This window comes from Eubalaena glacialis, chromosome 3 (assembly GCF_028564815.1).
Source record: "Eubalaena glacialis isolate mEubGla1 chromosome 3, mEubGla1.1.hap2.+ XY, whole genome shotgun sequence".
NCBI classification, from domain to species: Eukaryota; Metazoa; Chordata; class Mammalia; order Artiodactyla; family Balaenidae; genus Eubalaena; species Eubalaena glacialis.
Genome location: NC_083718.1, coordinates 19,180,268 through 19,206,460, shown reverse-complemented (window position 1 = coordinate 19,206,460; position 26,193 = coordinate 19,180,268). Strand labels below are relative to the sequence as shown.

General features: G+C 38.7%; 1 protein-coding gene and 1 non-coding gene across 3 annotated transcripts in view; both read left to right on the top strand.

The window, feature by feature from the left end:
- RAB3GAP2 (RAB3 GTPase activating non-catalytic protein subunit 2) overlaps positions 1–26,193 on the top strand; it is a 91,690-nt gene that overhangs the window by 28,747 nt on the left and 36,750 nt on the right. For both annotated transcript variants that reach the window (XM_061187308.1, XM_061187309.1), the window contains 10 exons: positions 6,331–6,454; positions 7,335–7,416; positions 9,313–9,360; positions 9,437–9,512; positions 9,751–9,852; positions 14,375–14,474; positions 16,769–16,867; positions 22,984–23,132; positions 24,346–24,425; positions 24,549–24,638. In XM_061187308.1, the coding sequence (XP_061043291.1) occupies positions 6,331–6,454; positions 7,335–7,416; positions 9,313–9,360; positions 9,437–9,512; positions 9,751–9,852; positions 14,375–14,474; positions 16,769–16,867; positions 22,984–23,132; positions 24,346–24,425; positions 24,549–24,638 (950 nt within the window). The remainder of the gene's footprint in view (positions 1–6,330; positions 6,455–7,334; positions 7,417–9,312; positions 9,361–9,436; positions 9,513–9,750; positions 9,853–14,374; positions 14,475–16,768; positions 16,868–22,983; positions 23,133–24,345; positions 24,426–24,548; positions 24,639–26,193) is intronic.
- On the top strand, positions 19,143–19,274 carry LOC133089292 (small nucleolar RNA SNORA36 family). The gene has a single exon (XR_009700666.1). It is a non-coding gene; the product is annotated as a small nucleolar RNA SNORA36 family (small nucleolar RNA).

The window sequence follows — 26,193 nt, the reverse complement described above, 5'->3', positions numbered from 1 at the left end:
CATCAGTGGCTTCCGTTATTTGTGCAGATTTTTTTTTTTTTAACATCTTTATTGGAGTATAATTGCTTTACAATGGTGCGTTAGTTTCTGCTATATAACAAAGTGAATCAGGGGAGGGAGGGTGGGAGGGAGGGAGAGGCAAGAGGGAAGAGATATGGGAACATATGTATTTGTGCAGATTGAGAAAAAATTTTACTAGTCTCAAGGCAAAGAAAAATCCTTGGAGTTTAGGCCACACTAAAATAAAATTATACATTCTCTCTTTCCACCCTGAAACAGGGGCTGTGTTTTATGGCTAATGGACGTATTTAATGTTTCCTTTAGTAACCGGGTATGTGCTGACTTTTGTGGAAAGCCATGGTAGTCCCTGGTGATGCTGTTTTTGTTTTTGTTAATATCATGCCTAGCTGCGGAAATTAACTACCTTGTCAAAGGATGGCATTATTTTAGGATCATTATCTTCAGGGGAGTATTGTTCATGGCTGTGGGCCCCATTATTGTGTGGGAGGTTTTCAGAAAAATCTCCTTGATAGGGAGATGCCCTTATGGTAGAAAACAGTGATGAGCTTGCATCTTATTGGCCGACGAATGTGTGCTGAGACTTTCTGGCACATTCTTCCTAGGCCTTTACAGCCCTCTTTCCTCCGTTTACTTTTTTAATCATTGAGGGACACTCGTCTTTTAGTCTAGATGCGGAGTAGAGCTTCTCGTCACCCCCTTCATTCTGAATGCACAGCAGCAGAGCAGAGTTAAAGGTGCTGTGGCAGTTTTCCTTATAGGGCCCAGCTTCCCAGGGCAGTGCAGTGTGGAAGCAGCACAGAGGTTGCCCAGGCAATTGAACCCCAGTGCCTGCGTCCAGATGCCTGCGTCCAAATCCCTGCTGCATCTGTGTGATGTGGGGACGTTACCTTGATCAGTCTCTGTTTCTCCATCTCAAAATGAGGGTAGGAATAGAACCTTCTCTACAGAGTGACAGTGAGAATTAAGTAAGACTTATGTGTAAAGCATTTAACACAGTGTCTGGCACTTAGTAAGCGTTTGGCAGATGTTGCTGTGTACATCATCCAAATCACTGTCGTCGTTCCTGTCTCATTCCTGTTGAGTTAGGTGGCCAAACGCAAACACACATCTGAGGCAAACCACTTCTTGACGGGCCCACTGTCCTCTGCTTAGGATGATGCCAAAGGATTTCCTTATCGTGAGAGGAGATTTCAAGTGACTGTGGCCTGCTTTCTACCAAATTGCTTGGTTACAACGTAGCAGACATTATAGAACAATTTAGGACATGTACTTTCCTATCCTTTTATTCTTTGTTTGCCTTTGTATGTAGCATGTTGATTGTTGATGTACATCACCCAGATGTACCAAGGGATTTTTTTTTTTTCTTTTTTGAGGACTTATTGAAAGAAATTTGATTTATGTAAGACTTCTTCTCCCACCTCCACTCCCAGTTGTTGTCAATTTTTAAATTTGCTTTATGCTTTTCTGATAACATTTACACTGCTTGGGGCAAAATAGCTAAACCCATGGAGAAATAACAAAAATCTACCACTGTGTATAATTTTAAGGATATCACTTGTTTTTAGTTGTGTCGTTAGCGGCTTTTTATCTTATTGAACCTGATACACTGAATGTTGTGCCTTTGGAATTACATGTGACCAGGAGCTGGTGGTCGTCCCACGCCCACCCCACTGTGGCTGTGGATCAGAAGAGCTGTCGAGCTCGTATTCAGAGCACGCACCCTTGCATTTCGTGACAAAAGCTAGCATCATTCCCAAGCGGCAAGACTAAAGCTTTAGCTCTAGAATTTTTTGACATGTCAAATCCTAATGATGATATGATATAATAATATAGCATAACATCATCTACTACAAGCATGCCCCATTTCATTGCACTTTGCAGATATAGCATTTTTTTTTTTTTTTTGCAAATTGAAGGTTCATGGTAACCTTGCCTCAAACAAATTCTCGGTGCCGTTTTCCAACAACGTTTGCCCACTTCCTGTCTCTTTGTCACATTTTGGCAATTCTTGAACTATTTCAAACCCTCCACCAGCAAAAAGATTATGACTTGCTGAAGGCTGAGATGATGGTTGGCATTTTTTATCAATAAAGTATTTTAAAATTACAGTATGTAGATTTTTTAAGACGTAATGCTATTATTACACACTTAATAGACCACAGGATAGTGTAAACATAACTTTTATATGCGCTGGGAAATCAAAAAATTCATGTGACTTGCTTTGTTGTGGTACTTGCTTTATTGTGGAGGTCTGGAGCCAAACCCACAATATCTCTGAGGTATGCCTGTATAATAGAATCACGTGAGGGTTTCCTAACCTGTTTTCGGTGTATGGAACTCCTGCTTGTACGCGTCCAGCTTTGCCACGACAGACTAGGAGGGTCTGCTTTTAGTCCTACAGTGACGAGGAAAGATGGAGAGTTAGAGAGGACATAGAAAAGGAGATGCAGTGAAGAATGACAGAAGATATCGGTTTTCACCCTCTTTCCCCCCCATCATCAAGAGATGAAACCGGAATGCTGATCCATGTGAAGATGCTTTTTCTGGTTTTATGTTACTAAAAATGTACATTTATGAGATGGCTCAGCAGGGTTAGGGATGTAACTAGTCATTGTGGGGTAGTGTCTCTGAATTTGCTTCTCTGTAAGTGATATCGGTTTCTTGTGCTTTTATCTTGGTTAGTACTTACGTGGCAAAATTCATGTTTGCTCTGGGATCACTTGTAGTCCATTTGCTGGGTGGGTGGCAGACACAGCATGATCATAATTTGACATTGAGTTCTAGGCCCAACTAAGGGAGTAGTACTCTGTCCCTTTTTATATATAACTTGTATGTCAGCCAGAATCTTGAAATGTTAAATCGTAATATTACTTAAGGAAAAACATAACTAAAGATACTATTACTTAAGGATATGTTACTTAGGATACTAACTTTGAATCAGTTGCTCATTGTCGTACAGTTTCATGAGCAAGAATAAATATTAGGTTATTCAAGTATCTTTGTGACTACAAGTAAGGAGAAATTGGAACGCTATTATTTGCTCATTTTTGCCATTAGGGCTGTGCTGCATGTGGAGTTGAGTCATAGAAAGCGTAGAAGGCTTCTAGTCTAGCATGGGAGAAACGCAATCCCAGCATAAACAGAGAATAGTAAGAGTTTTCATTGCAGTAAGTTCGAAAGACGGTAGAAGTCAGAGGAGGATGGAATTGTGATAGGAGCTGGAACTTGAGATGGACAGACAGAAAAGAGAGGGAAGAGTATTCCTAAAGGAATGCCTCAAGAATATGCTGGCCCCCATGTTCAAGTATGGTTCTTCATGGCTCTAAGTCGGTTCACAGAACCACAGAGAGATTAGCCTGGTATATAGTGATGAGTAACAGGGAAGTTCTTTTTGAGAAAGACTTTTCATTGACTGAGACTAGAGTCAGATCCCAAGGGGAGCCAGGCTTCTCAAAGAGCTGTCGCAGGTACCCACCAAGATGAGCGGGGCCCTCCTTTGGGCTCTGACACTGATTGTGTGGCCCAGAGCACATCTCCTAACTGCCCTAAGACTTTGCTATCTTTATTATAAAATGAGGTTTGGGCCAGTTAGTCTTTAAATGCCTTCCATCTTTGAATTTCTTAAACTCTTTGTCTTTTGAGCAAACGTAAAAATACAGATCTCATCCTTATTAGTGGCATTATTTTGAAAACAGGATAGAAACATAGAAATAGTGTTCTTTGTTGAAAAGTAACTTTTACAAACTTTTTAGAGTTTACTGTTTGTACACAATTTTGGAAGTGTGATAAAAGGAAGAACCCATTTGTATAGATGTTCAGTTATTTTTTTAAGTTATTTTTTGTGGAACTTGCCAAAATGAGAGCTGCATTATCCCTTTTCTGGAGCATTGTTTGGATTTCTTTTTTATTGCAATGAGATGGAAATTTTAGGATAAGAGACCAATCAAAGAGTTTTAGACACTCCTAATTTCTTATCAAACACAATTCCTAAATTATATCCCTGTATGACTTGTCCTGCTTCTAGCCTCCTTACTAAAGGGGAGACTTGAATCATTTGAAAAATCCTGAACCTCAGAGTTGGTATAATTGGGTCTCAGTTACTGGGGAGGGAACCATAGGGTCGTGATGCCCTCAGCTTACAGCCGAGGCACCGTGAGGAGTCCTGGGTGAGTGCTGGCTAAACAGAGACTGTATGCTCTGACAGAAATTGTGGGTCCAGGGAGAAATGAATTACAACTAACTTTTACCTTATAACTTTCATCTTTAAGGGATCATTTTCTCCCTGGTTTATATGTAGAAAAATACACATTCAAAACAGCAAACTGAAAAAACAAATAAAAACAAAACAGCAAACTGGATAGCAAAATTCTTAAAAAATGGAGCTTTACTAAAACAAAACTGGGATTTTGCCAGTATTACTCTTCTCGTTATCTTTCGGGAGTGGGTGCAGCCTCTTTAGCATACCTTGCAGAAGAAAGAAGTTCCAAATCTATTCTATTCCTCAGTGTTCCATTGAGAAGGAAAAATAATCACATGACTATCCCAGAGGCTTCAGACCTACTTGGAGATTTTCCTGAAGATGTCCTATAACCCATATTTTATTTATATTTTAAACATTTCTTTGATAGTATCACAGCAAGAAATAATTTATCTTTCCTAGAAATACTACCGTAATATTTCTGATTAGGATGATTTTCTGTTTTTAAAATCTTTAAAGTTTCATTATGCTAGTAATACATGCTTACTGAAAGCTTTAAAAAACATAAATCTGTATTTTCTTTTTTTTTAATGAAAGCAGGCTGCATCTCTTCCCCCCTCTTACCCGCCCCCATCTTGATTAATTTAATCCAAAAGCTATCGGGTAGGGTTGCGTGAGGTAGGAGTCCGCATGACATAAAACCCAGAAGCCATAAGAGAATAAGTAGGTTGATAATTTAGCTACATAAAAAACTTCTGCATGAATAAAAATAAGCTACGACATGAACTGGGAAAAACTATTTACAACTCTTATGTTCAAAGGACCAATTTTCCTTGTATGTAAAGAGTATATACAAATCAACTAGAACAAGAACAGCAATCCAGCAGGAGATCTGCAAAGGAAAGAACACGCTGTTCATAGAAAAGGCTCTTAAGCATATGAAAAAATGCCTATTCTCACTCATAAGAGGAGCGCTATAGACTGAGATACTACTTTTTACCTGTTAGTTGGACGAAGATCAGTCAGAGTTGAAGCATCATTTGAAGAGTCCCTGAGGAAGCAAGCACTTTCAAAACTTGCTGGGTCAGATTATAAATTAACACAACTTCTGTGGAGCACACTTTGGGGATATCTAGCAAATTTACTAATACACATTCCCTTTGACCCAACAGTTTTACTTCTAGAAACTTACCTTACTGACACACTCCCACATAAACTGACAAATTTATAAAGTTATTCATTGTAGCATAGTTTGTAGCAGCAAAAGAGTGTAAACAACACAAATGTCCATCAATAGGGCGCTGGTTGACTAAACTATGGTGTGTCTATACAATGGAATGCTATGCAGCCTTTTAAAAAATTACGAAACTTCATGTAGAATGAAGTCTGAGGTATATGCTGAGAGAAGAAAGTAAAATATAGAAGTATGCATATAGTATGCTACCATTTGTGTCAGAAAAAGGGGAAAAGGGGTAGTTAAATGTATTTGCCCACGTGAGTGGTGTCTCTGGAAATAACGTACAAGAACCGGTCACACCGCTGTCTCCGGAGTGAACAAAGGGAGGGCCGGAATACAGGAATATCAGAGAGACTTTGCAAAGAAGACCTTTTCAGATCTGTGAATTTTTAACCATGGGAATTTACCTACATAGTGAATGCATTTTCAATTAAAAAAAGAAAACACCTTTCAGGTTACATAAAAAGATGTGTCCAAATTATCATACTTTACAGGTCGTAATCGTCAGATAATGTTTTCTTTGCTGTCTAGCTGCAGATACCCTAGCTATCTGTCTCGAATAGGGTTATTTACTAAATTTCCTAGTACCGAATTATTCCTAGAATAATCCCTATGGGAGGTTCTTTTAATGTCTTGCTATCTGTTTTATTTTAAAAATTTTCAATTAATATTCAAAACTGAGATCTGCTTGTAGTGGATATTTTGTTTATTGGTCATCTTTGACATGTTTTGATAAGGAATATTACTGAGACTATAAAAGAATTGGGAAGGTTTCTTTTTCCTTTTTTCCTCTCCCTTGCTTCTCAAGGTGAACATGCTGAGTTGAACTATTCTCGATATTTTTCCATGGAAGTAATTGTAGTTTTATTCACAGGAAGAAGAAGGAAATACGTGCAAAACACAAAAAACTTCCTGGCTTCAAGATTGTGTTTTATCCTTATCTCCAACCAATGATCTTATGGTTATAGCTCGGGAGCAAAAAGCTGTATTTCTAGTGCGTAAGTACTCTGTTATTTTCATTTATTTTAATGCATAGAATAGAAAATGGGTTAGGTAGAAAGAAAAAGTTTTACTTCTCTCGTATGCATTATATGGTGGCATTCCATAGTTTGATTTGTTATATAACACTTTTTATTCTCTTTCTTTTTATTTCTCTCTCTCTCTCTTTTCCCCTTTCTTTTTCCTTTCTTTTCTGTTTCTTTCCTCTCTTTTTCTTTCTTGGCTGCAGATACTGTAGCTGTCTCTCTATGGCATTTCAGAGGCAGTACTGGGCATTGCCCAATTCTTGCAAGGGGCAGTCAGAGCTAAAAAGGGCACTGACTGCTTCTTAGTAATAATGTGAGTCAAGTGACTTTCAACTCTAATTTGAAAACTCACAGTGCTGTAGTTTCCTGTTTGGGGCATAAGTTTTCATCTTATAATTTTTGTTGAAGATTAAATTTAAAGTTTGGGTATATATAGAATGTAGAAAACCTCACTGATCAAAATAAGATCTTATATTAAATGGATATGGAATGGTCTTATAAAGCAGATTTGCCCTCCAGTAGCATAAATCTAATAGAAAAAATTTCTCTGCCAACTAAAGATAAAAAGTAGTTTTATAAATAAGGAAGGTGGGGTGGTACATAAGAATGAATAACTTTATCATATGGATTGAATTGGAGGAAAGAGACTAAAGAGAGAGTTTTATAAAAATCTTATAAAAGGTTTTAAACATTATCTTATATTTACCTATAAAAAGACCCAAATCAATTAACATAGAACTATTAAATTCTGTACTCATCATTCTAAAGGGAAAGAGTGAAATTTATAAATTCTCTGTTTTAGTATACTATAGTTAAAGAAGTTATTTTGTGTGATAACTTAATTTTTTTTCAGCAAAATGGAAACATAGTGATAAAGGGAAGGAAGAAATGCAGTTTGCTGTTGGTTGGAGTGGTTCTTTAAGTGTCGAAGAAGGGTAGGTACCAGTTAATTTTTTCTGTCTCTCTGTGTGTTAAATGTATATGTGAAATTGTTTGACTTGTATGTGAATCTATTAAGAAGTTTCATTGTTGAAATGTTTAGTAAATGTATATTCTTTGCAGCTTTAGAAGTTGTAGAGCATGATTTGGCCAGTAAATTTTAATTTTATTAACCATGTGATTACTTTAAAAAAAAAAAAAAGACCTCCTGTTTGGAGAGAATTTAAAGGGGAATTCAGAGAGAATCCCATAACATCCTGTCTACATTTTGTCTTTTCCTCAGCTCTTCATTAATTTTATTCAGCTAAAAAGTCAAGGGCAGCCCTTGTCTTCTCTGCTTTGCCAGCATTGGGCTTGTACTTAAAGGGGACAGTGCTACATTAATTCTTAAAACTCATAAATACTTCAGAAATGCAAGCTGGTAAATTCAAGTTTCCTACTGATCCAGTAAGAGGTTTTTTTTTTTTTTTAATTTATTTACTTTTATTTATTTATTTTTGGGTACGTTGGGTCTTCGTTGCTGCGTGTGGACTTTCCCTAGTTGCGGTGAGCGGGGGCTACTCGTTGCGATGGCTTCTCTTGTTGTGGAGCATGGGCTCTGGGTGTGCGGGCTTCAGTAGTTGTGGCACGTGGGCTCAGTAGTTGTGGCTCGCGGGCTCTAGAACGTAGGCTGTTTAGTTGTGGCACACAGGCTTAGTTGCTCCGCGGCATGTGGGATCTTCCCGGACCAGGGCTCGAACCTGTGTCCCCTGCATTGGCAGGCGGATTCTTAACCACGGTGCCACCAGGGAAGTCCCCGTAAGAGTTTTAAAACCAGATCTCTAGCGTGGTTCCATGATGGAGCTGCTAGCCTGGAACCTGCAGCCAAAACCTGTTTTCAGTTAAATTTTTATGACTGAAAGTTACCTGGTCGGAATGAATAAGATTCTTCAGACTTTGAATTCAGATAAAGACAACCAAGTAGAAATCCATAGTACATGCCTGACACTCTGTAGATACTCAATGAATTGTTTTCTATTTTTATCAAAATAAATAATATTTCTCCTTAAGTCATTTAGTCTAAGCATTTTGAAGACATTTAATTTCTGTCCGAAATGCAAAGCAAACATAATGGTTCAATTAGTTTAGAGACAACAAACAAACAAAAAGGTTAATTTTGTTTGGTGATTATCTGGTTTGATGTATGTGGAAGAGGGTTTACATTTTGTTGAATAAGCTGGTGATCGTCCTGAGGTTTTACAGGTTAAATACAAGTCAGTAGGAGTTATTTTAATTTTGAGCCTTGTCTCTGAGTGCGAGACAAATTTTTCAAGTCTATGTGTCAGAAAAAAAAAATCTTTTAGGGACCATCCAGCCTAGCAGGTGAGTAGAAATAGGTTATCAGGAGCAATTTCTGCAAAATCTAAAAGAAGAAGCCAGCCAATTGAAATACAGTAAGTCTCTAGATTAACGTACTCAGCAGAAATGTAGTTTGCCTGTAATGTGATTGCCCGTTCCTCCCACCCTCTGCCCAAGTTCTTAGCTGATGCGGAGGAGAGGGGAACAGTAGGAAATGACTGCTTGGTGATCATTTGATGTTTTCTCAGTTTTGTGTATAATCAGTCATGTACAGTAAAGGTGTGCTTTCTTTACTTTTGTGCTTTTCATGGCAATACAGAATGAAAAACACTGCTTTTTATTACCTACAAGTGAATGTGGCATTACCTTTTATGTGAATGGATTTTATGACCCTACTTATGGGGGGAGTTTTACTGTTTTTTTATGTAGGCATTGGATACAACTGATCCACAGAGCTCATCTTCCACTTATTGCCCTTTAACATCCCATTATAGAGCTTTCAAAGTAATTGATCGATGCATTAGGTAAGCATATGATTTTGTTTTTGTTTTTAGGGAATGCGTAACCAGCGCTCTGTGTATCCCACTAGCAAGCCAGAAGAGGTAAGGATGAATGAGTCATTTGTTTTCTTTGCTTTGATTTATGAGCGCTTAAGATCGTCACTTTTGTTTGTAACAGGAGTTCCACTGGACGACCAGACTGGACCTGCATTGTGGTGGGCTTTACTTCGGGTTACGTACGCTTCTACACAGAGGTGAGTTGAGTGCTGTGCGGTTCAGGGATACCAGCTTATTGGAGCACCTGGTAACCCATCCCCCTCACACTCACTTGTGATTCATGACCACCTGCCCCTTGGGACTGTGTATTTGATACTTTATGGGGTGGAGGCTGGAACAGGGGGAGCAGTGGTGGTAGAAAGTTCTGGTAGGAGCTACCTGTTCCAGTATATTGGTAAGAAAACAAGCAGGGCTTATCTCTGTGCTTCCTCCTAGAGTGGCGTGCTCTTGCTCTCACAGCTCCTGAATGAGGACCCAGTGCTACAGCTCAAGTGCAGGACCTATGAAATCCCACGACATCCCGGCGTGACGGAGCAGGTAGCATAAGAGATTGTGTCCAGAGCAATAGTGGCTTTACTTTGCAGTCGTTTCTTCCCTCTTTCATTGGGTGGAAACTTTAAGTGTCTTCTTGTGGCACAGTTAGCTGTGCTGTCATATTCTAAATAGAAATGTAAGCTACTCATAGCTGAGTAAAGAATACCAGTCTTGCTTTTACTTACTTAAAGAAATATTGTATGCTTTGGTCTGTAATGAAATAAGACACTTAAGTCAGAAGACAAAAAGTTTTCTCAGTTTTAGAATTTAATAGTGACTTAAGGTACAAAATGGTATTATGTAACTTTATATCTTTTTTATTTGAACTTAGGTGTCAAAATTATATAGAGAGTCAAAGAAAAAAGTTCTAGCTGTATTATTAATAGTGCTACCACGTTGCACTAACCTATTCCTCAGAAACGGGGTTATTAAGTTTTTATTTATTGTGGAAAATATTTTATATTCATTGAAGATTTTGATAGAGAAAATAATACTGTTGAGTGTCTCAGGCTCTCCACAGTTTTCACTTCTTCCTGGTGCTGTGTGAGATTTTGATTGTCTCACAGTCAAAAAGTAATTGTAGAGCCACATAAACTGATACGCTCTTGTTCAGCACATCTTGTTTGGTACCTTGTCAAAACTATATACTATGCCTTCTTTCTTTGTGCTATCCTGCTTCCAGAAGATTTGAAGTAAACAAATCTTCAGATTTGCCCGCGTGGACGTAAATTTTGCGACAGATGGACTGGAGCTTTAGAAGAAACGTAACTAGTGAGAGAGGCTAGACTGATGCCTATTAATACCTGTGAATGAGTTAGTCAGTAATATTAAACAATACCGTATTATTTGCTAGTTTTTATGAACAGAATAACTCCTGTGCACGTTTAGAGAAGAGGGAGCTCAATTAGGACTAGGACAAGAAAGGAACATTTCATTGAGGGGGTGAAGTTTGAATTAAGCCTTGAAAATGGGTATAGAACTTAATTAGTGAGAAAAGAAGGGAAAGTATTTTAGGTAGTCAGGAGAAAAATGAAGGAAGAGTCAAACATAGGACTATGTATGAGACAACAAAGAAACCTGTGTTAGAAACTAATGAGAAATTGTTGAATAGGCTGAGTGGCCAAATTTTTCATAGATTTGAAAGCCAAGTGAAAATCGGAATTGATTCAGGAGATTTAGAAGCTACTAAAGGTTTATGAGAAGGAAGTGATGTAATCAAAGGGATCTTGAAGGACTCTTTCTTCAGGATGAATTGGACTTGTGAGAGCCTGGAATCAGGGAGGCTAGTTATCTGGTTTTTTAAGTTATCTGTAATAGATGTACAGTGCTGGGAGCCAGGACTGCAATGGCTGTGGGAAGAGAAAGGACTAGTACAGAAATCATTTTGGAGGAACATTTGACAGGACTGGTTATTGTATTGAGATGTCGAATTTTAAAAAGAAAAATGAGTTGGCTCCAAGATCTCCATCCTGAGGCGTGCCATTGACAAAATTGGAAGAGGGGACTGCTTTGGCAGTAAACAAAGGTTATTAAATTTGGTTTTGGACGTGTTGAGTTTGAGGTGATGGTAGGAAATAAAATGAAAATACCATCATGCCTGTAGTGATACAGAACTACCATATAGACACAAAGACTAGATTGAAGATGATGGTTGAAGTCATAGATAATGAATGAATTCTTCCACATAAAGGTTATAGGAAAATAAAACTGAAGCCTGAAGACTTAAGTCTTATAATGTTCATCGTAAGGAGACGGGAGAAAATGGAACTATTGAAGGAAACAAGGAAGAAGCTGTTGGAAATCCAAGAAGATAACCTGTTTATTGAGGCTATGTCTCAAGAGCCATTTCCCTTTTTTTTTTTTTTTTTTTTTTTTACAAATTCTCTGGAAGATGAAGGTTATTTAAACACTTTAAACTTGGTTATGTCTATAATAATCTTTTTTTAGAGCTGGCGGGAAAATATAACTCACATTTAAATATTTGTTTGCTCTTTGCTTTTGTGAGTCAAGAAAATCCTTTAGCTGAAAAATAACTCTTACTAAACATGCAGAGAGAAGCCTTAGTCGTTACCCTGTATTCTACACAGCATCTCTCGATATGATACATCAGTTTATATATCAAAAATATCTATTTGCTGCTTCTTCAGTATACTCCTAGATCTGTTAAAGATCACAGGAGCAGATTTCCTGTAATTCACTTCTGGGGGCAGAGAGTGTAGTAGGTGTGATGGCTGATCATTGCAGGAGAAGATTCCAAATGTTTTTCTGGAATGTCAAAGGAACTTCTTCTGTGGTTTCTGCCTAAAGATCTCTGTCATGTAGCATACTTTCTGCGGCTCTTGGACCACTGGTGTTTGTATGAGTGTCTTCTTCAGGAAGGCGGTCTCGTTTTGGAGATAACTGACGAGCTGGTGATTAGTTCCTCCGAGTCAGGGGCTCTCTCCCCGCTGCCACGCTCAGTGGACTGTGTAAGCGTAGCCTTGTGAACTTGTTATGTGAGCCCACACCCCAGCTCCCTTGTCCCCTGCTTCCCACCCCTTGTGGCCCACAAATGTCTTTTAAAAATGGAAACACCCCAACAGTCCAGTAGAAAAAGGGGCAAGGCAATTCTCAAAAGAAGAAATATAATTGGTCTAAAGCATATGATAAAATTTTGAACCTTACTAATAATCTAAGGACTATAAGCAACTACATTTGGATAATTTTTCACCTTTCAGATTGGCAAAGATGAAGATTAGCAAAAGTTGGTGACAATATGGAAAAACAGGCACTGCCGTGTATTGTTGATAGAAGTAAAAATTGATAGGTACTTTCTTGAGACAGTTTAATAACACAAATGAAAATCGTGAACACCCTATGACCCAACAGACCCCCTTGAAGGAATTGACACCAAAGTGATGTGAAAAGATATATACAGAAGAATGTTTATTGCAGTGATGTTTATAATAATGAAAATATTTAATTCATTCACAAATATTTATTTACTGCCTATTATGTGCCCAGCCCAGTTCTATCCATTGGTGAACCGGACATGGAAAGTTTCTGCTTTCGTGGGGCCTGCAGTTTGGGGATGGTGGCGGGAAACCAGCAATGAATAACTAGGGATTTCAAGATGATTCCAGCCTCTGATAGGTGCCGTGAGGGAAGTAATCATGTTGATGAGAATGTACTGAGCCAAGGGAATGGAGATGATGGTTTTTTTTTTTTTTTTTAATTAATTAATTAGTTAATTTATTTTTGTCTGTGTTGGGTCTTCGTTTCTGTGCGAGGGCTTTCACTAGTTGCGGCAAGCGGGGGCCACTCTTCATCGCGGTGCGCGGGCCTTGCACTGTCGCGGCCTCTCTTGTTGTGGAGCACAGGCTCCAGACGCGCAGGCTCAGTAATTGTGGCTCACGGGCCTAGTTGCTCCGCGGCATGTGGGATCTTCCCAGACCAGGGCTCGAACCCGTGTCTCCTGCATTGGCAGGCAGATTCTCAACCACTGCGCCACCAGGGAGGCCCAGAGATGATGTTTGAGACGGAGGCTCAGGAGTAGCCTCTCAGAGCAGCTACATTTGAGCCGAGACCTGAACTATCAGAAGAATTAGGCAGGCAAAGACCTGGGAGGTGAGGGTCCAGGCACACGGAAAGTACTGAGGTGATAATGGCCTTCGTGTCCAAGGAGCCGGGGAGAGAGGTGAGATGAGGTTAGAGACGGGGCCGCATCTTGTAGCATGGTTAGAGTTCGGGTTTATTCTAAGTGCAGATGGGAGCCATTGGAGAGATTGAATCAGGAGAGTGGTTCAGTCTGCTGAGTCTCAGGAAGATCACGCTGGCTGTGGAGCATGGGTGGTGGAGAGCAAAGGCAGGAGCAGGAGGCCAAACTAAATGTCCATCAGTAAGAACTGGTTAACTGAATTTTGGTTCATACAATGAAATACAGCATCTCCACAACAAAAAATGATTTGCTCGCTTATTGAAATGGAAGAATATCATTGACGTATTATTGAGTAATGAAAAACGTGTTATAGAATAGTTTTAGAATACCAGAAACATGTTATATGGTATAGTCTCATACAAAAGTGTGAGATTATATGTGACACTATGTACTGATATATGTATATCAGTATATATACATTTCAGGTGAGTTTCCTTTTCCTCTTCTTTTCAGGTGAGTTTCCTTTGTCTCTTCTTTTTACTTTTATGTGTTGTTTTTATCCATACAGTGACTATATTTCATTTTTATGAAACTTGTACATTTTTTTGGTTACTCCCACCATCGATCCTGAAAACATTATTCACCATGTACAAAGGCTCATAGTTGAGAAGAATGTTAAGTCCTTGACCAAAAAGCATTCTGAAATTGTCTAGTTTTACTATTCCTCTGCCTGATATTGTTTTGTGTGTTGGGTGTTTGACAGTTGTTTAGTTATAGTGTTTTTTTATTTTACATTAATCGTGACATTCACCTGTAATAGAAAAATAGATATGCTTATTTGGCAATAATGAAATTTTATTATTTTCTTCTTTCTTATTCCTTTAATAGAATGAAGAGTTGAGTATCTTATATCCAGCTGCCATCGTGACTATTGATGGATTTAGCCTTTTTCAGTCTCTTCGTGCTTGTCGAAATCAGGTGGCAAAAGGTAATTTTGGGCAAGAAATAGCTAACCTCTGGTGATGTTTGTCTTATTTAACTTAATCTACTTAGAGAATTAAATATGTCTTCTAAATTAAAAAGGCCTTCTGAACTAGATTTAAAGGGGAAAAAAAAAACGGTTACTGTAGAAATGGGAGTGCATTGTTGGGTAGATTGCTTAGTAAGATAAAGGCGAGGACTAGAACATCAACTCTCTTTACGTGTTGCCAGTTGAACTGCAGGCTTTATGCACTGATTCAGCAATATGTCTTGGCCAGTTAAGAGAGAGATTCAACATTGGGGTAGAGAATTTAGTTGCATCTAGCTGAGAAACCAGATTTCTCACTAGATGGGCAGCTATTTGGGCCAGCATACTAAAATCTTGTGATTCTACGTTGTTTCCATTCTCACTGAGGGTAAAGATACCATAAAGTTTGCAGGGGGCATTTCCCTCACAGTAGGCAGGACCCAATAGGGAGTCAACATCAGCTGTTTTTCACTGACTTGAAACACTTCTGAACAGAGAAAAGAGACCTAAATATAATCTATATAGGCAGCTACATCATTTCCAGACTTTGGCATGAAAAGTGCACAAATAGTCAATAATTTTTAATCTTTACTACCCATAGTTTACACTCTGATGCTATTATGTCTTTAGAAGAGGATATTGGTTTTCATCAAATTCAAGATGCCATTGATTATAAGGTGCACTATCATTTTCTGTTTCACTAAGAAGTAAAAATGCTGCCAGTGAGAATCACACTATCGATTTCCAGTTTTAGAGATGTTCAAATGTTAAAATCATGGGAACGAAAAGCCTTAAAATCAATGAAAGTACCAGTGTTGGTGCTGACTTTCCCCATTCTCTTCTGGGTTTGGATAAAGGAGCCTTAATGGTCCTAAAAAGAGCAAACAAAGTTTAACTCTTAAATGATTTAGACAGCTCCCTGAAAGAAGAGTTTAATTAAGATGTGTTATCTCATTCATAAAGATTGTTCATAAATCCAGAACTAAACTATAAGACACAAAAGAAACAATTTCTTCTAAGGAAAGAATGCAGCATCTTACATTGCAATAGAAAAATTTTCACTGTCTTTTTAGCAGATTGTAAAATTCTTGGTTATATGGCTCTTAAATAGTACATGCTTTTCTGTAAAGTCAAAATTTGTTTGAATTTTTATACCTATTTTCATAATCTTTTAAATTATTTAAGTTTAGCCCACCATAAGTTTCAATATCTTTGTTATCTTGGAGACATAATAGTCACCATTAATGTATGTGCCCAAAGAGACTGGCCATTTTCTGTAGTTAAAAATTCTGTCCATAAAATAAACTGGAAATAGACAATTGTGTTTTAATTGGTATCGTCAGCCGTTTCATTTTTACTATGTTTGAATTTCCGTTTATTTTGTTATGTATGAGTCCATAAAGCCATTTTATCTCCTAGGAAGTAAGTAAGTAAGCCACTTTGTGCCCTCTTGTTTATTTTAAGTTGCTCTAAAAATAATTCTGATTACTTAGCTGCAGACCGTTGTGACTTTTATTTCACAATATAGGAAAACTCTCTTCTTGGCCTTACTCTCAAATCTGAAGTGCTAAGAGGATTACATTTTTCCTTTATCAGAGTACTTCTACTTCCAGAATAAACAACCAGAATCCAGCCGTTTTCTAATATGTAGCATGAGAATGTACTGGTGACTGGGGCCTTGGGCATGAACCTGTGGCAAGAGCTGGAACTGTTGGCTTTCCTTTTCATTATTCACTCCCTAGGTGGAAATGCTGAGGTCAGTGATCAGCATTGCATTCATTTTTCTGGCAGCGCTATCACTGTTAGCATACCTTTCTGGCAAGCCTGGCCTCAGTTACTGGCATTGGAGACCTTTCTGTCACGTGTCCTTTGCTGGGCATGTCGTCCGGTCTCGCTGAGGCACTGGTTGCTGTCCCCAGGATTTCATCCACTGTCTTACTCAAGGGGGAGAAATTCGGTACTTGGCTTCTACTGCAGTTTGAATTCACCTTGATTTTTAGTGGTAGTCTAGAATTTTTAATAGTCTTCTCTAATTCCTTGAGTGTTCCGAAATCTCTTACGACAGCCAACTTCGTCTTTTAATGTTTGCATTTTATGTGCATTGTCTTGGTGTGAATAAATCTCACTGTATGCGTCGTTTACATTACTTTGCCTCATTATTTTTAGTTGAAATTTTAGAATAATAAACCAAGTTATTCTTGATGATTTTTTGATAAAACTTCATTTTCTCCATTATATTTAAGTTTGGATTGTCTAATTTTTATCTTTGACAGCTGCAGCATCAGGCAATGAGAACATACAGCCACCACCGTTAGCTTATAAGAAATGGGGTCTACAAGATACTGACACAATTATTGATCATGCTAGTATTGGTAAGCATGACTAGTTCCAATGCTTTTGGAATTTACTTCTTATACTTACTGATTGAAGTGTCTCATTTATTGGAAATGTAGATTTATTCTCATGTGAAAAGAATGTGCATTGTCTTTAGTGAGACATTTGGAAGGTAGTTCAGACTTAGAGATTATCAAAGGTTAATGTCTTTAAGAAATGGTAGCAGTTTTAGCAATTATGCCCTCAGCAGCAGTACTGTACAGTTTTAAGTCACCCACTATTTGACTTATTTTTATACAGATGAGTTTAATTCATATAATTACCAGATAGATCAGTCTTCTACAAATGTAACTTTTAGACCAGCAAAATATAGAGAAAAGCAGATTTTTTCTTGCAGCCAGTATTTGAAGGCATACTGTCTTAGGTATCGGGAATGCAGAGGTGGAAAGACGTGGGTCTCTGCTGTCAGGAAGCATGAGGCTAGTTGGGAGAAACAATGTGAAAACAATACGGTACCGCAGCATGATGGTTGTCATAGTAGACAAGTGGACCGGCTGTAGTGGGAGCAGAGGAGAAGCCCCCAGCACCAAGGGAATCAGGGAACAGGAGGTTGACTTCAATCTGAGATGGGAAGAATGAGTAGGACTTGACCAAGAGAACAAGCGTGGGTGAGGCACTCTAGCCAACAGGTACTAGGCCTGGGGTGGAAGTGCCTTGTGTGCAGGACAAACAATGAGAACTGGCCCAAGCGAGGCCAGTCTGTAACTAGGAGTCAGGTTCTGAAGGCCTAGTAGACTATGCGGCGGAACTTATATCTTTCTCCTCGCCACGTTGAGAGTCGTTGAAGAATTCTGAACAAGAGAATGGTATTATCACTTAGCCTGTTGGAAAAATCACTTTGGTGGAAGTTTAGAGGTTGCAATGTAGGGGTCAAGACTAGAAACTAGGTGCAGTAAGGAAGCTATAATAATCTCGGTAAGAGGTAATGGGCATCTAAATTAAGAGTAGAAATGGGTGTGGAGAAGAAGGAAATGCTATTTTAAAATATATACCTATTTTTTTCTGTTTAATAATGTAGTATATGCTTGTTAAAATTTTCAAATAGTACATAAAAATATAAAGAAAAAAGGAAAAAAATATCCCTCTAAATCCTACCGTCTAGAGATACTCACCATTGGCTTTGTGGTAAACATCCTTACAGATGTGTGTAAGTGCAAGTGTAATATGTGTATGGTTATGCAGAGATATGTCTTCATAAAAGGATTCTATTATGCCAACTACATTGTAGCCCTTTTCTAATCAACATATTACAAAGAGGCTTTCACAACAGTTTTGCTAAATATACATTTTCTCAGAGTCCTAGTAGAAGACAGATGGCATCCTTGAAATAGGATAATTGAAAGAGGTTTTATTTGCAGAGAAACTACTTATACAGATGTGGTATAGGAGAACCACAAAGGATAGTACAGCGTCTTGCAGGCTGATTAGCAGTGCAGCTGTTAACCACTCCTAGGCCTAAATTCTGCTCACTGGAGATAATGAGTAGAATCAGTGCCTTAAGAGCAGGATGGCTTTTGGCCAGTGGTCACAAAGAAATAGATATCCTGTCTTCGTTCTCCTTTCTGTCTTTGATGTCCTGGTGAGACTTCCCATTGTCTGAACCCAACTTGAAGTCTGGGCTAATAATATGCACACACTGGCTCCTCGGGGCCAGCAGGGAGAGAAGGAAGGAGTGTGAATCCAGAGCGGGGGGAACAGAAGATACCTGACACACAGATTATCTTTGTGTACTGTTGCGTTTCTGGTACAGAATACAGGTAGACCTTGTTTTATTTTGCTTTGCTTTATTGCGTGTCACAGATACTGCTTTTTTACAAACCCTGTGTTGAGCAGGTCTGTTGGTGCTGTTTTTCCAAAAGGATTTGCTCACTTCGTGTCTCTATGTCATATTTTGGTAATTCTTGAAATATTTCAACCCCTCTACCAGCAAAAAGATCATGAGTCGCTGAAGGCTCAGATGATGGTTAGCAATTTTTAGCAATAAAGTATTTTTAAATTAAGGTAAGTATGTTGTTTTTTTAGACATCATACTCTTGCACACTTAACAGACTACAATATAGTGTAACCATAATTTTTACTTGCACTGGGAAACCAGAATATTCATTGACTCACTTTGCTGTGATATTTCCTTTATTTCAGTGGTCTGGAATTGAACCTGCAATATTTCTGAGGTCTGCCTATAATCTGTAATAAGCACCTTGTTGGTAGACATTCGTTTGTCTTTACTTTTTGCTAACATAAAAATGTGCGAAATTCCAAAGTGTTGAGTTCAGTTCAGGGTGACTTCCCTGTTCTGTTAATTAAACTTTGGAACATTGAGACAGGCTAGGAGAAATGATTGGATAGAAAATATTATTCTATTCATTTGTCTCCCAGCCTACAAAATGAAAAAAAAAAAAGGTGCCATGAGCTTTATTCTGTGTACATCTTTATGTAGAGGTCTGACTAATTCATTCAACAAAGAAATGAATGAATACCTGTTACATCCCCAGGCACTAATATTGGTGCTAGAAATACAAGGCAGACAGTACCCCTGCCCTGATGAAGCTTACGTTCTAGTGATGGGGAGACAAAAAATAAACAATTAAACCAAATGAATAAATAGGGTAATAACGAAATGTTAGTAAGCATCATGAAGAAAATAAGCAGAGGGTTATGACAGAAGTAAAGGAAGAGGGGACTCTGGGTAGACTGGTGAGCAAAGGCCTCTCCTGAGACATGCAGGATGAGAAAGCCGAGACAGAGGCCTGGGGGGGTGGGGGGAGATGGAAGACTGGAGGCTTAAAGAAACAGAAGGGAGGTTGATGTGACTTGATTGTATAGTGAGGGGGAAGTGGGACCAGGTAAGGTTGGAGATGTAGACTGGGGTCAGATCACAGAGGGGTGAGGAGTTCGGGTTTTATTCTAAATGCTGTGGACGTCATTGATGGAGTCTAAGTATAGGATATTTAAAAATATCCCTGTGACTGCTCTTTAGAGAGAGGCTTACAGAATAAAGAGAAGACCAGCAAGGAGTTTGTTGCAATAGGAGAGAATGAGGACTTTGTCTAGGGAGGAAGCAGTGGTGCTAGAGAGAAGTAGACAGGTTGGAGATGTATTTGCACTTGCTAAGGGATGGGTATTAGAAACGAGAGAAGGAAAAGAGTCAACGACTTCTTAGCTTTTAAGTTTGAGCAGCTGAGTGGATGATCAGGCTATGGCTGAAATGAGCATAGAAGGCAGAGGTTTGAGTGGACAAGTGGAGAGTTCTGTTAACTTCTGACACAATCAGACATTCAAATGGCGATGCCAAGTAGACAGTTGGATATACAAGTCATAAGGTCAGGAGAGAGGTCTGGATTATCCATATAAGTTTAGGAGGGAATGGTTAACTGTGGAATGCGTCATAGAATTCAAGAAAGGAGAAGGTCCATTGGATTTGACAACATAGAGCTAGCTCTTCATTGACCCTGATCTGAGAAGTTTAAGTGGAATGGCGAGGGTGAAAGCCAGATTGGGGTACATTTAAGAATAAATATTTCCACCCCCTACTTTCAAAACTCAGAAACACAAGAACAGGGGGCTTCCCTGGTGGCGCAGTGGTTGAGAATCTGCCTGCCAGTGCAGGGGACACGGGTTCGAGCCCTGGTCTGGGGGGATCCCACATGCCGTGGAGCAATTGGGCCCGTGAGCCACAACTACTGAGCCTGTGCGTCTGGAGCCTGTGCTCCGCAACAAGAGAGGCCACGATAGTGAGAGGCCCGCGCACCGCGATGAAGAGTGGCCCCCACTTGCCGCAACTGGAGAAAGCCCTCACACAGAAACGAAGACCCAACACAGCCAAAAATAAAGAAAGAAAGAAAGAAAGAAACACAAGAACAGGAAATCAACTCACAGCATCTCCATTTTGACTCCAGTCCTGACCTCTTCACTAAACTTCTTACTCATTTTCCAACTACTGAACATTTCCCCCTGGGTATCCAAACTTAACAGATCCCAAACAGAGTTCTTGATTTCCTCTCCTCACACTTGGTCCTCCTTTGTTCTTCTCTCTCGTCTTCATCTGCTTTCGCCCACACCAAAAGCATTTGAGTCGTCCTTGACTGTTCTCCTTTTCTTACACTCCTCGTCCAGTCCCCTTCGTCTCTCCTGCCCCCACAGTAGATCCTGACTCTGACCGAGTCTCATCTCCATCGTTGGCAGCACGGTGGCCCATGCCACCATTGTCTCTTGCCTGAACTATTGAGGAGAAAAAAATCCTAACTGGCCTTTCTGCTTCCTTTCTCTGATCTCTCAAATCTGTTCACCAGTTAGCAGCTAACGTGATCCTTTTGAAATATAAGTCATATTTTTGTCCCTTCTCTGCTCACAACCTTATAGTGGCTTCCCATCTTATTCCTGATAAAACCCAAAGGCCTTACGGTGGCATCCAAGGCCTGACATTGTCTGGTTTATGGTACCTTTTGACTTCATCTCCTGTAGAACTCTCCCCTCCTCACTGCCCTGTTCCACCACGCTGATCTCCTTACTGATCCCCAGATACACCAAGCATCCTCCCACTTTGGAGTCTTTGTAATTGTTGCCCTTTCTGCTTGGAAAGTTTTACCCAGCTAGTCACATGGCTCTCTCCCTCACTTCGTTCAGGTGTCTGTTCAAATATCATTTTGTCAAAGAGGCCTCCTTTAGCCAGTATAATAGACCTAGAAAATTATCCAGTGAGTTTGACTTTATGGAAATTTATGTTAAGAAGAACTGTAAGGTGTTTCAAAGTGCGGAAAGGCCTCAGTTGTTCCGGGAAAACCCTAAATGACAAGGTAGTAATAAACCCAGAAAAGAAAAATTCACGTCTGAGGCAGTGTAATTACAGTAGGCAGCTTGTCTCAGCAGTGAGTTCTTTATAATGAGAACAGAGAGTGTGAATTTAATTTAAAAATTGAGATATGGTTATATTGGAAGACTATGGGGGGGAAAAGAGGGGCTGTATATATGCTATGTCTTCATTTACCTTAAATCAATGAAACATAGTGCTAAAATTGGTGAATCAAAAGACAACAGTCCTCTAGAGCCCACCAATTTGCCACAATATAGAGAGCAGGACAGAATGTTAAATAATACCACAGGGATGCAGTCAGCAAGATCTAGACTGTAGGAAGTTAGTGTCCAACAGCCTGGTTTCTTCAGTGAATAGATTTCAAGAGATTTGGGCATGGGAGGGTAGAGGGGCAGAGAAAGACAGTAGGATTTTGGGCTGGTGTTGTATGCCCATTTGTTTGTGGTCCTTACTCTAAAACTCAGGTGTATTGTTTTTCTCTGACAATGATCAGCTCTTTTGCTGCAGACAGCAGAGAATGCAGAAAGTTTAGGTCAGATGCTCTCCTACCTTTTTGGTCGGGTTGTAAAATCGGCAGCACTCTACAGTATGCAACGTCACAGTACTTAATAAAATTTTTTTAAAAATGTAGATCCCGTTTGAGCCTGCACTTCTATTTATGAGGATTTGCCATACAAATGAACTTACATATAGATATGCACAGATCTATCAAGGATATATGTTGCAGCATTATTTGCAGTGGCAAAAGGTGGGAAACAACATAAATGTCCATCAGAGGGTCAGATCGGTTATGGCATGGCCACACAGTGGAATACTCTGAGTGATTGCCAAGAATGAGGCATGTCTCCTTGATATTTTATTAAATTAAAGAAACAAGGCACACATCAGTTTATTTGGTGTGCTGTCATTTATGTACATACAACATTTCTGGAAAGCAGCATAAGAAACTGTTGCAGTTGTTACCTCGAAGAAGTGAACTAATACTTGGAGATATTGGTGGACTCTATATTTCTTGTAGCATTTGAATTTGTATCTGTTTAAAAAATTAATATTTAAATTTTGTAGGATTTTATAGCTTAGAGTAATTATAGGTGGCAACTTTAATATCTTATGAATGTTTTATGACATTGATCTTGTAGCTTTTGAAAATGACTTTTGTCTGTTAAATGAAACTCAGCAGTTAGCATCTTAGAATGGAGTTGAAATAAAAATCTAATAACCTAAAATGACAATGTCATTTCAGTTCATTAAAATCATGTGTTGTTATTGCTGTTTTATCGTTAGGTATTATGACTCTGTCCCCTTTTGATCAAATGAAGACTGCCTCCAATATAGGTGGATATAATGCAGCAATTAAAAACAGCCCACCCGCCATGTCTCAGTATATCACTGTAGGGTCCAATCCATTTACGGGCTTCTTCTATGCTTTAGAGGTAAGTGTTTCATCACTGATCTTGATTTTTCAACATATCTACAAATTGGGTATGGTAACATAGCCTTAGAAAGATTAAGCAGTTTACCTTTCTAAGTAAGCTAAAATTAGTCTCAACTCACTTGCTTCTAAATTCTTTAGATTAACTGAGAAGGTACTAAAGTCAGTGTAAAACAAACAGCCTTCTTTGTTTCTGATGCCCCGAATTCTTAGTTGAGTTGTCTTTGAATATTGGTGCAGTATCAGAGGCTTAGTGTTGCTAGTGATGTCAGCCCACCAGGGATTTGAGTAAATGAGGAATTGTAAAGACAGAACAAGACGCCAACTATAGTTGATAAAGTGGTGAAAATTGCTTCCTAAAATTGGGAAAAATTAGGTGTTAGATTTAGTATCTCCTGTTGTTCGCTTAAAAAGCATCCTTCTCAAAATGGTTCAAACCATCTTTTTGCTTTAATAAAAATACATTTTAAAAAAAAAGAGGGGGAGGGATAAATTAGGAGTTTGGGATAAATATATACACACTCCTATATATAAAATAGATAAATAACAAGGTCCTACTGTATAGCACAGGGAACTATATTCAGTATCTTGTAATAACCTATAATGGAAAAGAATCTGCAAAAAAAAAAAAATATATATATACATATATATATATATATATATATATATATATATATAGCTGAATCACTTTGCTATACACCTGAAACTAACACAACATTGTAAATCAACTATACGTAAAAATTTTTTTGTATAATGTGACACATTTCTAAATAAAAACTGGTTAAAAAATGGAAAGAAAAAAAAAAGAGGGAAAAGGGCCGGTTGTATATGGATAAGAAATCAATAACCCTGGTAGAAAAATGCCATTTTAATGTCCTAGTTTAAATTTTTTAATTAATTACAGTTTAAAGAGGGAAATCCTAAAGATAACTAAACTACTAGTGATGTTACTTTTTTTTTTCTTTTTTTAATTGGCCATGCCACATGGCTCGCGATATCTTAGTTCCCCAAACAGAGATCAAACCCCGAGCCCCCTGCAGTGGAAGCACGGAGTTCTAACCACTGGACTGCCAGGGGATTCCCTTACTTTTAAACTGTAGAGTTAAAACTTTTGATTATATTGCTACCTCCTACCTTTTTAAGGTACATCTCGTTTAGAAAATATATTTTATCTGTCAGCTGTTGTTTTCTCTTTCAAATGTTCTGTTTTTCAGGGAAGCACGCAACCATTATTATCTCATGTTGCACTAGCAGTGGCAAGTAAACTCACTTCTGCTTTATTTAATGCTGCCAGGTAATTACATCACAATTTAAATGATCTAATTTGCATCTCACTAGGTTTTAACTTATATTTTGATAGTCTGCAGTTTAAAACTCTGGAAGCCCTGGTTTTAGTCTGAATTTTCTTTCTTTTCAGTGGTTGGCTTGGTTGGAAAAGCAAGCATGAAGAAGAAGCTGTCCAGAAGCAAAAACCCAAGGTTGAACCAGCTACCCCATTAGCTGTAAGGCAAGTCTGTCGTGCTCTTCTCACATTTTAGTATTTTTAGGAATGCGCTCTTGAATTAATGGTCTTTCTATGTGCTTAGCTGATTTGTTGATTTCCTGAGTCTTTGGAGCTTCTAAAAGTCATTAATGTGGGACTAATTTTTTTTTTATATATATAAATTATTTTATTTTATTTATTTATTTTTGGCTGCATTGGGTCTTGTTGCTGTGCGCGGGCTTTCTCTAGTTGCAGTGAGCCAGGGCTACTCTTTGTCCCGGTGCACGGGCTTCTCATTGCGGTGGCTTCTCTTGTTGCGGAACATGGGCTCTGGGTGCGCGGGCTTCAGTAATTGTGGCACGTGGGCTCAGTAGTTGTGGCTCGCGGGCTCTAGAGCTCAGGGTCAGTAGTTGTGGCGCATGGGCCTAGTTGCTCCGCGGCATGTGGGATCTTCCTGGACCGGGGCTCGAAACCGTGTCCCCTGCATTGGCAGGCGGATTCTTAACCACTGCGCCACCAGGGAAGCCCAATGTGGGACTAATTTTTTCCACCAGAATGTAAAGTCCACGAGGACAGTGATTTTTGCCTGTTTTATCACCGCTGTCTCCCTGTCGTGTAGTGGGGGCTCAATATGTATGTGTTGAGTGTGCTCTTCTACAGACACCTGTACACTTAGCTTAAGTTGCAGGAAAATTGGGTTTTTGATAGCTGTTGGATTTCTTTCTGTAAAAAGTTTAGTTTGTCGTTAAGCTGTAGAAACTCAAAAAGGACTTAGTGATTTCTTTAAAAAAAAATAAATAAAAATAGGGGGTCCCATGCATCCAGGCACTCTTCAACATGCTGGCTTGTGCTTCCTTGCTTGCTTCAGCAGTGCTGTAGGATATTTAGTGGATTCGTCAGGTTTTGTGGGGAGTGAGCATGATTTTTGCCTGATTTTGTTTTTAAATCATTTTTTATTACCCAATAGAAAGGGAAAGAGAAACCTCCCCCCCTTTTTTAGATGTTCTTCAACTAAAGAGATATAACTAATTATCTGTTATTAAAATTGATTAAAGATTATCTTCCAGGGTTTTTTCCATCTTAAAGTATGTTATAACACGTCACATTTTCTAAGATCACCCAAGAATCAAGAAATAAGCCAAATGGCCCTTATGCATCCAAATAGATGTAACAAAGTTTGAGTACTTTGTCTCAGGGACTTTTTTCAAAATGAGCTCTTCTGGTCCTTTCTCAGTACCTCTTTACTTTTATTTTACTCACAGTTCTAATAAGATTGATAATAGACCAAGAGCAGTTTACAGATAACTATTTAGAAGAAGGAAAGTTCTTGTACCTGCATTGGTATCAGCAAGATATGATATCTAGAAAAAAAAAGAGAATAGATCAGAAATCAGAACTACACAGATGCCTGTGTAGGAGCAGAGTATTCTAAAATTTAGTTGGTTGTGAGGGTATTGTTTCCTATGATGTATCACTTAATCAAGGAAAGCTAGTTGTACTTGAGACTCTCTGAAAATAGGTTGTGGATATCTATATAGCAAATCTCTGAAATAAAACCTAGGTGTTCTTATTTTGTGAT